The 14,712-nt window shown below is 32.1% G+C and overlaps 1 protein-coding gene across 3 annotated transcripts in view; it reads left to right on the top strand.

The window, feature by feature from the left end:
* Positions 1-14,142, top strand: part of LOC108689808 (voltage-dependent calcium channel subunit alpha-2/delta-3) — a 14,775-nt gene extending 633 nt beyond the window's left edge. The window contains exons 2-17 of one of the 3 annotated variants that reach the window (XM_018196784.1): positions 396-582; positions 759-1,298; positions 1,436-1,843; positions 2,573-2,887; positions 5,312-5,392; positions 6,004-6,078; positions 6,284-6,388; positions 6,604-6,675; positions 7,068-7,215; positions 8,150-8,216; positions 8,380-8,537; positions 8,665-8,800; positions 10,606-10,883; positions 11,306-11,643; positions 13,229-13,477; positions 13,762-14,142. In XM_018196784.1, the coding sequence (XP_018052273.1) occupies positions 396-582; positions 759-1,298; positions 1,436-1,843; positions 2,573-2,887; positions 5,312-5,392; positions 6,004-6,078; positions 6,284-6,388; positions 6,604-6,675; positions 7,068-7,215; positions 8,150-8,216; positions 8,380-8,537; positions 8,665-8,800; positions 10,606-10,883; positions 11,306-11,643; positions 13,229-13,477; positions 13,762-14,142 (3,538 nt within the window). The remainder of the gene's footprint in view (positions 1-395; positions 583-758; positions 1,299-1,435; positions 1,844-2,572; positions 2,888-5,311; positions 5,393-6,003; positions 6,079-6,283; positions 6,389-6,603; positions 6,676-7,067; positions 7,216-8,149; positions 8,217-8,379; positions 8,538-8,664; positions 8,801-10,605; positions 10,884-11,305; positions 11,644-13,228; positions 13,478-13,761) is intronic. The other 2 variants (XM_018196856.1, XM_018196940.1) reach the window with 2 other exon arrangements.
* The last annotated feature ends 570 nt before the right edge of the window (positions 14,143-14,712 follow it).

The following is a 14,712-nucleotide window of genomic DNA, read 5'->3' as shown; positions in this document are numbered from 1 at the left end:
ATATATATACCCGAAATTTATGAAAATATTATCTTTTTTCAAAAAATTAGAATAACTTTTTTTTCGTTTACTTATATAACATAAGAGTGATTCATCATTTAGAGGAATCGATTTCTTTTATGAATGAGATATTGAGAGATTATCATTTCATTAGACTGCTGTTGCAACCAATTAAATTATCATTCACATAATTTTGTTTTCTTATAAACAAACTGTTTTTATTTCATTTCATTAACTCCCCGATATGAAAAAATACTATGAATAAAAAAATAGTATGATAACTGTACTGATTTTTTATATTTTAAATAAAATAGTAATAAAATAAATGTTTTTATCCAAATTTTTCTACGATTATTATTATTTTATGATGATTATTTTACTCTTTTAATTGACAGAGTGAAAGGATGGGCGTACAAACTAGGCTTCGAGCTGTCACAATTGGGCAAATTCGTGACGAAAGTGGAAAAGTTCAAAGACAGCTACAAGACGGCAGATATCACGCCACGTGACGGAAACGCTCTCGTTCATGAGATTGCTAAGGACATTAAAACTATGATGGAGTCTAAGATCTCGGCTATCAGAGTGCGATTCTTTTATTTCGTTTCTTCTCATTTACGCTAAAATTCTATATATATTCTATATAAATAACATTGGATAGATTTAATTCTTTATTATTATTGAACTTATTATTTTATTTAAAGCATAATTGCAAATTATACTCATTTGGGCATATTAGGCAATTTTATTTTTGTTTTCAGAGGATAATGGACGTGGCAGAAATGTCGGCGTTGTCATCATCCGACGTGGATCCGCCGAAATCCTTCGAGTTTATCGATGCAAAGAATAATAGTATCAACCTTGAATATAGTTCTCACTTCGGTGGTGATGTGAATCTCAATATGTCAGCGGTGCACGTACCCACGAATGTGTATGATCGCGCTTCGAATGTCATTCGAGCAATTAAGTGGTCCGAGGAACTCGATCGTACTTTCATCAATAATTACGAGCATGATCCATCATTGTCCTGGCAATACTTCGGCAGCGCGACTGGTTTCATGCGTCAATACCCTGCCACAAATTGGAACATAGAGTCAGTGGATCTATTCGACTGCAGGACGAGGAGCTGGTACATTGAAGCAGCCACCAGTCCAAAGGATATTCTTATTCTGATGGACACGTCCGGTAGCATGACTGGTATACGACGGGAGATCGCTAAGCACGTTATAAATAACATCCTTGATACCCTTGGTAACAATGACTTCGTCAATATCATTACATTCTCTAATGAAACTAAAGAGGTAAAAATCATCGATAAAATTAAATTTATCAATCTAAAAAAACGAAAAAAAATATAAATTATAATTATAGATTAGTAGAATGATATTTATTAATTGATTGATTTATTATTAATTGATATTTATTGACGAATTTGCAGGTAGTATCGTGCTTTGATGGTACCCTGGTCCAAGCAAATCTGGCAAACATACGCGAGTTGAAGAGAGCCATTTCGAATCTCAATACAGAAAGGATCGCCAACTTTTCTCTGGCTTTGACGACTGCTTTTGAGTTACTTGAAACATTCCGCAACGAGCGAGAAGGTGCAAGATGCAATCAGGCAATCATGCTAATCACTGACGGTGTACCATACAATTACAAGGATATTTTTGAAGCATACAACTGGAAGGATAATTTAGATGAGCCGTTGAAGGCCGATATGCCTGTTAGAGTATTTACTTATCTAATCGGTCGAGAGGTTGCAGATGTGCGGGAAGTGCAATGGATGGCTTGCGCCAATAGAGGATACTATGTACATTTGTGTACGCCGGCGGAAGTCAGAGAAGAGGTCAGTCGATTGGAATATCTTTCAAGTTTGACAAATAAAAAAAGATCTCCAAATCTAACAAATAAAAAAAGTTTCTAAAAAATTAATATTTGATAAAAATAATTGGAAAAAAATTACTATTAAATCTTTATTACTGAAATAGACAGTCGTAATACTAAATTTACAAATCATAGAAGTTTTAACATGGAAGATTATGGGCGAGAAGTCTTTTTAAGATACTCGAATGAATAAACTAAAATTAACATAAAAATAATAAATGAATAAAACTATTTTATTGTAATATTTTATTGAAAATCTTGCTTTATAATGACTTGTATTAGATTTCAATAAATTAAAACTTCGGGCTCTTGATTATAAAGAGAATAGAATCAATATAGAGATAATTAATAAAGAGAATAGAATGTTGGGCGATTGAGAGCTCTCACTAATGCGATACTTCGTGCGTGATAAAATTCTGTATTCTGAGATCTTACAAATACATTAATTTGTTTCGAATCAACTAATGTATTTATAAGATCTCTGAAACCAGCGATGTCAATAATTACTTCAAAACATAAATCGCTGAAGATGACTCGAACAGAGTCATGAAACATCTGATCAACTAATGTATTTGTAAGATCTCAGTATACAGAATTTTATCATCATACACGAAGTACTGCGTTAGTAAGTGCTCTCGGCCGCTCTCCTTGGTATTATATATAGATTTATTAAGTTTTTCGAATTTGTTAGGTATTGAAGTATGTACCGGTGATGGCGAGGCCCTTAGTGCTAGGTCGCACGGATCATCCTACTATCTGGACACCCGTCTATGCCGACGTGACTGATCCAAAAATGACCGATTGGTTGTGGGAGCAGCGCGAAAATGACGAACAGAAAAAGCGCTTTTTGAACTATCAAAGAAATAAGAAGTTTCTCAACTCAGAGGAACAGGATCGGCGATATGTGAGCAATCAGAAATGGCGGTATGATCAGACTGAAGAACTGCAGGAATACAAGCTAATGACCTCAGTCAGCATGCCAGTGTTTGATCGACGTGATAACGCGGTAAGATTGGTATTTGTTCGTTATTTTACAAATAAAATTCAAAATCGGCAAAAGGACGACAGTCGTGTGTTCCGTACGTTGTCGATAAAGGACAGCTTAAAGGTTAATTAAGATCTTCTTATGTTGAAACAAAATGATAGTTCTCTTCAGCATTCATTATCAAATATCACTCACTTTTTTCTTTCTGTTGTCTGCGCTTTCATATGTCTTCACGTTCTTCACAACATTTTTGTAAATTCTCTCAAATGGTGTAAATGTGATTTCTTCATTAATACCCAAAAATATTAAACGAGACAAAAATCGCAAAATTCGCGAATCACATTTCCTTGAGGTATATATTCACGCTGCACTTGCTTTGGTTTTAAGTTCCTCTTTGTCCACAGAACATCACAAGGCAGGTGCTGGTGAATGAAGCATACTGGGTGACTGAAACAAGAGAGGTTGGCAGCTAAACAAAAAAAATCAAGCAAAATTATTCTATGATGCATATAGTACATCCTGTATTTTTATCTTTCGTTTTCGTGCAATCGACGACCTATGACCTCATCTTCGCTATCAGTCTTAATTGTCGTTTTATGGACCTTAATTTATTATTCATTAGATTCGTTAAACTTTGAAGAATATTTACTTTGAAAAAATATTACTTAAACAACATTGTAATTATTTTAATTTTTTTTGTCTCTGTTAAGGAAACATTTTAATCTATTAAAATCTATTAAGTATAAAAAATATGTATAAAAAATATAATTGCGATATAAATGATGCTGGAACAAGGTCGTAGATGCACAGATCTCTTTTAGGTCCACATTCGTCTCTCTGGTATCTTATGTTGATCTCTAACGTTAGTTACTGGAATTATTTCAAATCATTAGGTAGGTTTAGGTACGTTAGTCTACCCTGTGTCCTGTCGAGACGAGTAGAAAAAAAGGCAAAGTTCTGCCCGCCTGTTGGATTGCGTTCGGCGAAAAATAATATCCTCGTAAAAATTGATTCGTAGAGATCGTTCTGCAGTGACTACTATATATCTACATAATGAAAGAGAGAAATATTAACTGAAGGAGCAAGCAAGTGGATTTTCAAAAACAACTCTCGTTAATAAAATTAAAATTATATTTTTAAGAATTTTTTATAGAGAATTTTGAAATTAGATTTATAAAGATGAAAATAATGATTTTTATATAATGATAATTATTACCTTTTCTAAGCACTTGCTCCTTTTATTATAAGTAACAGCAGGCACGCACGTACATGAATAATATGAATTTTGGCAATTTATTGAGTGCTAGATTTTGTTAGTCAGAAACATTTGTAGATCTAATTCAAGAGACGACCTCTCAAAATTACCTTAATTAATCTTACATACACGCATGTACATATCTTATTTATCTTTTGAATTGAACAAAAAATTTGCATAAGTGTTGCTTTAATCTGTATTATTTTTATAACATCATCAAATAAAATATAGAAGTAAAATATTCTATTAAATTATTTTCTATTAAACGAGAAAAAGAAGGAAAGAAAGGTCGTCACTTCGAAAAAAACAAAGCTAATTGTTACTTAAACTAACACTTAGGGTAGCCTGCGTCAGATGTTGTTAATTAATTATAGAGAGAATTTGTTGTTTAATTATTATAGAATTTTCATTGTGTATGGTTATTATTATTATTATTATTATTATCATCATCATTACACACACACACATACACACACACACACTATACGCACGCGCACACGCACCCACGCACACACCCACACACACACACACACACACACACACACACACACATTAAAACAGTAGTTGAGCTAGTTATTGCGTCTAATCACAAGAAATTTACACTCTTATTGCTCGTCCCTCTCGCGCGCATTTTTAAACATTTTCAAAACAAAAAAATATTTTAATTTTAATATTTGACATTTTATAATTTGCACACTTTTTCAATCTACTTCTCATTCTGCAATATAGATATTATTTTAATAAACGTTTTATTCAGCAAAACTTAGCAGTAATTATTTCACTAAAATTTGCAATAACGGATAATTAATTGTCCATACTAACTCGAACAAGTTAAGTCTTACTTAATGTTCTTGTTTTTCAAACATATTGTACACATATCATTATTTATACGTATTTTTTGCCATTGAAAATTATCAAAAGACCGTATTACTCATTATTGTATACACGCGAGGGGTGATCATTTCTCACACATATGGTTTTTTTGATATATGAAAACGTGTTTATGTAGACGAACTCATTGTGATAGAACATTGTTGGAGAAGGTAGATACGCTTTTGGTTATGCGACTTGAGATGATGATAATTCGTAATTTATTTCAACATAATAACATTGTCATGATATAATAGAGACGTCACGCAATGCGACATATAATGCAAGTTCTCTTAACGTATCAATAATTGTCTGCGCAGACAATGATCGCCAATCTACTCGGTGTTGCTGGCACGGACGTACCAATCGACGAAATTGAGAAATTTATGATTCCACATATGGTAAGCAATTTTTTTTTGTTATTATATATTTATTGCTATTTACATATTTTTATTTTACAAAAGTGACTAATTTTTTATCATTATCAATTATAAATAACAATAATTAAATTATAGATGAGAGTATCAGTTTAGAATACTTTATCACCTAAAATATAATAGCTACAATAAAAATCTATAATGTTGGCAATTAATTATAAAATAAAACAAGAGTTAATTTAAATTAAATAATAATTAAAACCAAAAATACTAATAACGCCAAAATTAAAATTAACTAGTATTTATCAGCACTTTGATTATTTCTCTCACTTTTCATCATTTGTTTGATACTTTTTTGTTGACGTAGATTAGAAAGAGGAATTAAAAATAAATATGATCCATAATAAATATCGTATGACATGATGAAACAATATTAAAATAATAAATAAGATATAAACGAAAAATTAAATATCTCTTTGGACATCGAATATGACGATTCTATTAAGAAGAGTGACATGAAAATGCTATTAATATCCATTAGCTTTTATGATGCACACAGTGCATCAATTGACAGCATAACAAATGTTAATCATGATAATACAATCTTCTTTTTCTCTTTATCTTCGTGGGAGCAGCTCGGCGTCAACGGTTACGCTTTCATTGTGACCAACAATGGTTTTATTCTGATCCATCCTGATCTTCGACCAGTGGTAATTTGGCTCTTTAAATTATATTATCATATTTAACTTTTTTTGCACGCGCATACTTGTGTTTCGATTTGATGTTTATATTATGTGAAATTGCAAAATCTTTATTATTTTATTAGCAATATTGAGTTTTTAGTGTAAAAATAAATATAAGTAATAATAATATAAATAATAATATAAATAAATAAAAATAATATTATAAAAATAGTTTCAGCGTATCTTAAAGCCGGCATATAATAGTGTCGACATGGCGGAAGTTGAACTAATGGATCACGATATGGGCCCCAGAGAATTTGACGAAGGAATCATTATGGTAAATAAATAAAAAAAAAAACAATAAAATTTTTTTTCCATAAACTTTGGCAGATTTAGAACAAATAAAAAATAATTTCTGTAAAAGTCGGCAAAAAGTGAAATCGTAGAACATCAATGACACGCTCTTGAAATTTTGAGTACTACTATCGTTAAATGTTACATATACATGTAATAACAAATAATTATGTATGAGTTTATGGCATCTTTTCGCAGCTTCGCAATAATGTGGTGAATCAGATGAATGGTAGCGCGACGCTTTATACAAAATATCATTACGATGACATGGTGAGTATACTGTTATGATATTTTAACGATAAATATTCATAAATACAATTATTTAACGAAGATTTTATTTTTGCATTTGCCACTAAAACGTTTTTCTAAAATTTTCATTATTATTCGGAGAAAAACAATATCAGAATAATAAATGATAATCTAATAATTTTTAAGGCTTGTATTTTTTATATTTTTATTTTATCACTCGTTCGCTTTAGAAAGGATTTTGATTTAAATCCAACATGTTTTTACGTAGATCCAAATGTCTTTTCTAAAAAAAAATAAGAATTCTTTAATACTCTATAACAATAACAATAGTTAATTAATAGAAATAATAGTCTTTTATAAAATGATCTCATATTACTTCAATTGATTGTTTATAATATTGTTTATTGCTTTAGAAACGTGTCGGCAGAGTAAAGAGAAAATACGATTACGCGGGAATAATGGACACTCCATTTACAGTAGTGGTCAGTTTGCCTGAACACGATCATACTGGAAATTATCGCGTGCACGCTATCGAGGAGATACATCGATCTCACGCTAAAGGTACACATTTCATTCTAACGAACTATCTTACAGCGACGAAAGCTTCCACTAACACAATTATTAGATTATTTGCATTTATATTGAGTCTTCTTAATAACATACTACATTTTCTATTTTTAAAATGCCAATAGTTGTCCGAAATTATTTTACGCAGAATATTGAGCATTGTTATTTGAACATATTACTGTAAATTATTTATTTAAATGTACTTTGAGAAATTAATTGATTTATTAAAAATGAATTGATATCAATGAATTGATAATAAAATTCGAAAACTCCTCGACATTACTCAAGTAGAAGATGACATGGTCGGACAAGTCAAATAGATGCCGAAAAAAATTTGGCGATTCAATGATGTGATTATGAAAACCTTCACGAAAATGCACGAAATATATATTTTTCCTTTGAATATAATCCCGTTTTATTACATTCAAAGTATAGACATATGACAGTTTGCAAGCTACAATGTTTTGCTGTAAAGTTCTCACTTGGTACGCAGTTTGGAGTCGCAAAGATATTCGCAAACAAGTTTTGTATTGCAACGATTGTGAAATTCACATTGTCGCTAAATGCTTTATATAAATCTAAAGTTCCCGATAGGAAAGTTTGCTTATCCTAAACAAAGCCCTGTACATACATCTCATAACACTTGTATTAACATTGTAAATTCTAAGAAAGATCTGTGACCCTTATTTTGCTAATTTGGTTTTCACAGCGACAAATAATATTTTTTTACTCATAATAGATAAAAGAGCGATTAGTTTAAAATTTTTTTTATCGCTTTATGAAATTATTATCTTATTAAGATGATAACAATTTCAATTTCTGCTTCGGACATTAAATTAAACTATTATTTTTTCTTTTTAACTTATCGAGGCTTTCGTCGCTGACCTTGATCACTTATGTCAAATTTGAACGAATTGAACTATTGTAGGGAAAAACGTGACAGATTATTTCGCGGGTAGTAACTGGCGGGTGCATCCCCATTGGCTATATTGCAAGTAAGTGCTGAATGAATTTTTAAAATAATTCTGATTGATGTAAAGTTTGTTCTTTTTAGCTATATTAAAATTTATGTTCAGCGAAGAAAAATAGATTAATAAACTAATGAAATGCGACAATCTTATGGATCCACTTATACACAAACTCTATTGTAAATGTTAGGTATCATTACGAGGGTGAACATAAGTTCAATTCCTCGGAATCACAGCTCCTACATTTTCTGGAGCGTACCCGCCTACCAGGCTGGAAGTGGATCGACATGAAGCAACGATCCAAACCGCCAGAACACTCCGCTACGAGTTCCAATCACAGCTCTAATCGTACGCCATCTCTTATTATATGCAATTTCTTGTTATACATATTTATTGTTTATCTTTAGCATTGCTTTAATAAAAAATGTTTCTAACAATACTAAAATTAATAGCATTTAAATTTTTTGTGTGACAGCTAAGCCCTACAAGGCCGAGAACAAGAATTCATACTTTTGTGACAGGAATCTGCTGCTCAGTCTAGTATACGATGCTAAGGTAACCGAGTGGTTTGCCCAGCAAATCCCACCAAATCCCAGCACCAAGGAATCAGGGTGAGCATAATTTTGATTTATTAGCTAACATAAGAGTGCTTTACATAGCATGACTAGACTACTTGGAAAAACAATGAACGAATTTTCCTTTTCCCTATTATTCGCATAAACTAGGGCGTGATTAATCGGTCAAATAACACAAAACTCTAATACAACTACTCGCATTTTGTAATACTCGCATATTTCATATTGTTTTTATTCTTATATAGATATAATTCTATAATTAATATTACTCTTGCATTAAAATTAACATTATTTTATCACTATTTGATAATTAATTTATAAAGAAGTTATTGAACAGAATTATAACAAAAATTGGATAGATTTAAATTCTGAATTTATAACGAATATTTAATATTAAACAGTGGCCTGATTATTGATAATCTATCAAAAATCTATCTAGCAAATTTTTGTAAAGATAAAATATAAAAAATAAATTATAATGTAAAATAAATAAAGTTGGAACGATTAATCGCTACTCAACACATCTTTAGGACGGAGACATCGCTCTTTCTCTACCATTATTTCCTTGTCAAAGTTAAAACTTACACGTGCTCATTTTGAAACACTCCGTCCCGTGTTTTTATTTTAGTTCTCTATTTTATGCACAGTTCTTTCTTTTCAATTTCTCTGTCTTGTTTCTATGAGGATAGAAAATTCACCTATTCCTTTTGACTAATGTCTTACCACTTTGACGCCATGCAGACCTTTAGCTAGGCTGATGAATCAGATGACCAGGTAACGCCATCACAACGCACCTTACATTCTTAGAAAATAACAAATTAACTTTCAACCGTTCGTACATTATAATGCAAATGTCGGTTGTCCCTATCTTTCTCTTCTCTTAACTTTATTTTTTCCTCTCTCGTTTTTTCATAGAACTTTGTTTCATTTTTCATTAGGGAACTGTATTTATTATTTTCTTTCTAATTAATTAAAATTAAAAAATTTGTATTATGTATTTGTAATATGTATATAAATTTTACAGAAAAATTGATAGAGAATCTTTCGCGATTTTTCTTTTCTTAATTTAATTTGCTATCTTTTTTGTAAAGTACTTATTCAGTATATTAATTAATATTTCTATGCGATATAATCTTATTTTCTTTTCTTCTGCTTTTTTCTTCTTACTCTCTTTCTCTCTTCATCACTTTCGACACTTGGGATCAGCGCTAATTAGCTTGCAAGTCGTAGGGCGATTGCCATCTTTCAGGATCAGAAGATCTGAAGAAGAAGAACGCTTTGCGAACGATCTGCGAAAGCAAGAAGATTTTTCCAACGTGCAATTGATTTCGATTGCTTCGAATGCTTTACAGCATTTTTTAAAAGTATTATTCGTTCGTTTGCGCCATTCTATAAAAAGACAGTTTTTTCTCTGATAGTTGAATCTTTTACAACCTTATTTCAATATTTAATTTAAATAAGTAATTAACGAGATGATAGAAAAATATATATAATGCTACAATGGTAAAATCATGTTTTATTTGTAATAAGATATAACTCATCTGATTTTTCATGAATCAAATAATAAATTATTGTTATGAAATCAAAAAAAAATCAATAATAATTGTGACATAATTTTTTATCCTTCTTTATTTGAACTTGGGATTTTTCAAATCAAATCCCATAGAAATGGCGCAAAGGAGCTGCGAGCTGCTTGCATACAAATTTTTGAGACCTGTATAACTTGTATTATAGTTACATATCAAATATCTTAAAATGATTTTTTCAAAAAAGTATAAGTAAACGCCAGTTCGAGTCGTAGACGATCCGAATCGCTATTTCTAAAGTGTCTTCTCTCGTAGGAAGCAATTCAAACAACGCTTTGGGGTAGTCTTGGCGTTTATGGCTACACATAATGGATTGACCAGATGGCAAGATTTTCTTCGAGTAGATGAGAATATGTCGCTGCCAGAGAATCATTTCAGTAAATTGTATCCTCATGCTATCGACGAAGTGTGGTATAAACGAGCGGTCGAGCAATACTACATAAATGAGGATAGTTTCGTTTTTTCCGTACCTCTCAAAGATAAGGGTGCCAACAATTCCACTTTAGTCACTGCCAGTCGTGCTGTATTTATTGGTAAGTTAATAATCGATATTCAAACTGTCATCAAAATAGAAGAGGAATATTTCTTTTCAATTCTGAAATATTAAAATGAGATTAAGATAAGCGAAAGAACATAAGAAAGACGAATAAGTTTAATTGAGAACTCAATTAGATTTATTTATCTTATTTTTTTTAATTTCCTAAATACTGAGATAGAAACAAATCATCCAAAATTACATGGGATCAATATAATTCATAATATTTACAAGATCCATATTTGAAACATCTTTTAAGTAAGTAATTATTGTTAGCTCCAACATTAATTTAAATTTAATAATTTAATGACTTTAATGAGATGAAAAGACTTAATAAGTCAGATAACTTGCTTTAGATACAAATGATACATATATATAATGATATGTCAGGATATTAAATCTGCAAAAATAAATTTATAGAAAACGCGAAGGGGAAGGCACCGGCCATGGTGGTCGGCTTTCAATTCCAGCACACTGCCTTGCAAGCGCTTTTCCAGAATATAACGCTTAACTGCGATGGTAATTGTCATAAACACTGCGGCGACGAAGTCTGGGCATGCTATCTCATTGACAATAACGGCTACATAATCGCCGCCGAGGACGAGACAGACGCTGGTAAATTTTTTGGTGATGTCAGAGGTCCGATAATGAGCAGCTTAGTCAAGGATGGTGTCTTCGAGAAGATAAGGATCTTTGATTATCAAGCGGTGTGCTTCAAAAGTTCACAAACCAACAACGCTGGCAACATTCTTCTTACTGTGAGCACTTTCAATTGCAATATACTATTATTAGGTACAAGTATGAAATGACGATTTGAGAACCAATGCAGTGTGAAGTACAAAGATTTAACATTATACGCCATTTTATTGTACCATCAACAAGTGTCAAACGTGCAAAGTGATTTGATTGAAAAGTGTTTGCATAGTGTTGTGTTGCTGTATTTAATATGATGAAATTTGTACCAAATAAGGAGCATTCGCGGACAGCATTAATTTTTTGTTTTTATTTGAAGAAAACTGCTGCGGAATCATACCGATTACTTGGAGAAGTTTATGATGAACATGCTCCATCACAAAAAACGTGTGTGAACGATGGTTTCAAAATTGGAGATTTCGATGTTGCAGACAAGGAACACGGAAAACCCCCCCAAAAAGTACGAAGACGTGGAATTGCAAGCATTGCTGGATGAAGATGATTCACAAACACAAAAACAACTCGCAGAGCAATTGAGCGTTTGTCAACAAGCTGTTTCTAATCGCCTACGAGAGATGGGAAAGATTCAGGAAGTCGGCAGATGGGTGCCACATGAATTGAATGAGAGACAGATGGAGAGGCGTAAAAACACATGTGAAATTTTGCTCGAACGATATAGAAGAAAGTCATTCTTGCATCGTATCGTTACTGGGGATGAAAAGTGGATTTTTTTTGAGAATCCCAAGCGCAAAAAATCATGTGTAGATCCAGGCGCACCATCGACAGCAAGACCGAATCGCTTTGCCAGGAAGACGATGCTCTGTGTTTGGTGGGATCAGAAGAGTGTGGTCTATTATGAGCTATTGAAGCCTGACGAAACGGTTAATACCAAACGCTATCAACAACAATTGATCGATTTGACCGCTGCTTAAAAAACGACCAGAATACCAAAAGAGGCAACACAAGATCATTTTTCTCCATGACAATGCTCCATCACATACGGCAAAACCAGCTCGGGACACGTTGGAAACACTCAGCTGGGAAGTTCTACCCCATGCGGCTTACTCACCAGACTTGGCTCCTTCCGATTACCACTTGTTTGCATCGATGGGTCACGCATTTGCTGAGCAGCACTTTGATTCGTACGAAGATATGAAAAAATGGCTCGATGAATGGTTCGCGGCAAAAGGGGAAGATTTTTACTGGCGTGATATCCACAAATTCCCCGAAAGATGGGAAAAATATGTAACTAGCAATGGAGCATATTTTGAATAAATCTCTTTCTATCATTCTTCCGAATTTAACGTGTTTTTTTTTGGGAAAAAAATCGTCATTTCATACTTGTACACCTGTATCATAAGTATCAAGAATACTAGTCAAAAAAAAGCTGAGCTATCTCGTTTTGTATATATATTTGCTATAACAATCATTAATTAATTTTATTTGAAAAATTTTAAAGAGATCTTAATTACTTTTGCTAATGTAATTAGATAATGTACACATGTCTCTTTTTTCTTTTTCAGTGAAGAAATATAAACGACAGTTAAATCTTAACAACAAATATTATAATTAAGCTATCATAAAATTTCTAATTATATATGTTACAATTCTGTTAATTTAAAAATTAAATGGCAAAATGTCATGTTGCAGCCATGGAAGCATTTGCAGACAGCACTGTCGTGGATGATCGGTCATGCTGCTTGGGCTTGGGCAAGAACGGGCATATTAGATTATGAAAACGCGGAAGCTTATAGCTATGTTAGCGACGATGAATCGGCTGTTCATAATGATGATGAGGAGAGTGAGGAGAAACCACCAATCACTGACAAAGACGATAGATTAAACTTTGATCAAAATATTCTGATCAATCGTACACGCCCGGAAGTGTGCGATCAAGAGGTAAACTTTAATTTAAAAGATACATAGATACTAAATTACTAAAATTATTAATTATATAATTATAATGTTATAATTATAATGTTGATTATATAATTATAATATTGGATTTACTAAAATTGGTTCTAAGTTGGTCAGGAAAATGAGTAATGAGATACATTGTAAATAATATTATTATTTCTAAATAATATTATTACTAAATAATATTATTACTTCTAAGATAGTTTTTCTAAAAATTAGAGTATTTCTAAGTAAGTTATTTTGATATCTATGCATTGAATCTGCAGATATATTTGTACCTGCGAAACGCTTCGTTTGACTCATATGACATGGACATGGATTGCGAGCATAGGTGGTACATGGTACAATCGGTAGCTTATAGCAATATGCTGTTAGTGGTAGTGAATACCAATTGTGGAGACACGACATCACCGATATTGAGTGTCAAGCCCGAGGAGGTGATTTACGAGAATAATACGTTGGTTTGTCAGAAGGCACTTACTGGTCTCAAGCGAAAACGACCACAGTCTTGTATACGTTCGAATCCTCGCGAGAGCGACATCAAGGATCAGTGCGGTTTGGCGACAAACGCCAAGATGAATTTGTTCCTCTTGATGTTGCTGCTGATATGCGTAGTAGCCGAAAAAAACACCTTCCTGCTTGGTTAAAATCAATCTGATTTTGTAGTTAATAATTGGTGTCAAACTAATTAACAATGAAATTCATAATATGCTTGATATGAATTGAAACTTTCGCCTGCATACTATGTGGACATTTGTACATCCAGTTGTCTTGTCCGACGATCAGGATTGCTACATAATGCATATTTAAACTATTTTCTATTTATTTGTTAATTTCTATAATTAATGAATTTTTCCTGCACGAGTTAGAATTCATATAATTATATTTAATTTAAAAACAAGAAGAAATCTGAGTAAATGGAGAATTTAGTAAGAAAGAAATAATGAAAGTAAATTATAACTCTTTCTCTCTTTTCAAAATATTTTTTAGATTAAACTTTTTTTATTCTCTCTTCAATATATCAATCCTGATCAGGAGTACTTGCGATATTTTGTGCTCTCTATTTCTCATTACTATCTTGTTATTATAAATATGGTCGCAGTCGAGTTCTAGACGAATTAATGTGCTATTCCCAATCTCCCTCCCTGCCCGGTATAGTTTCTATGCGATCAATCAAATGTGGCGAACGCAATTGATATCAAAATGTGTGCTAAGAT

This window comes from Atta colombica, unplaced genomic scaffold, assembly GCF_001594045.1.
Source record: "Atta colombica isolate Treedump-2 unplaced genomic scaffold, Acol1.0 scaffold1, whole genome shotgun sequence".
Lineage (NCBI taxonomy): Eukaryota > Metazoa > Arthropoda > Insecta > Hymenoptera > Formicidae > Atta > Atta colombica.
This window is presented reverse-complemented; position numbering and strand designations above follow the sequence as displayed.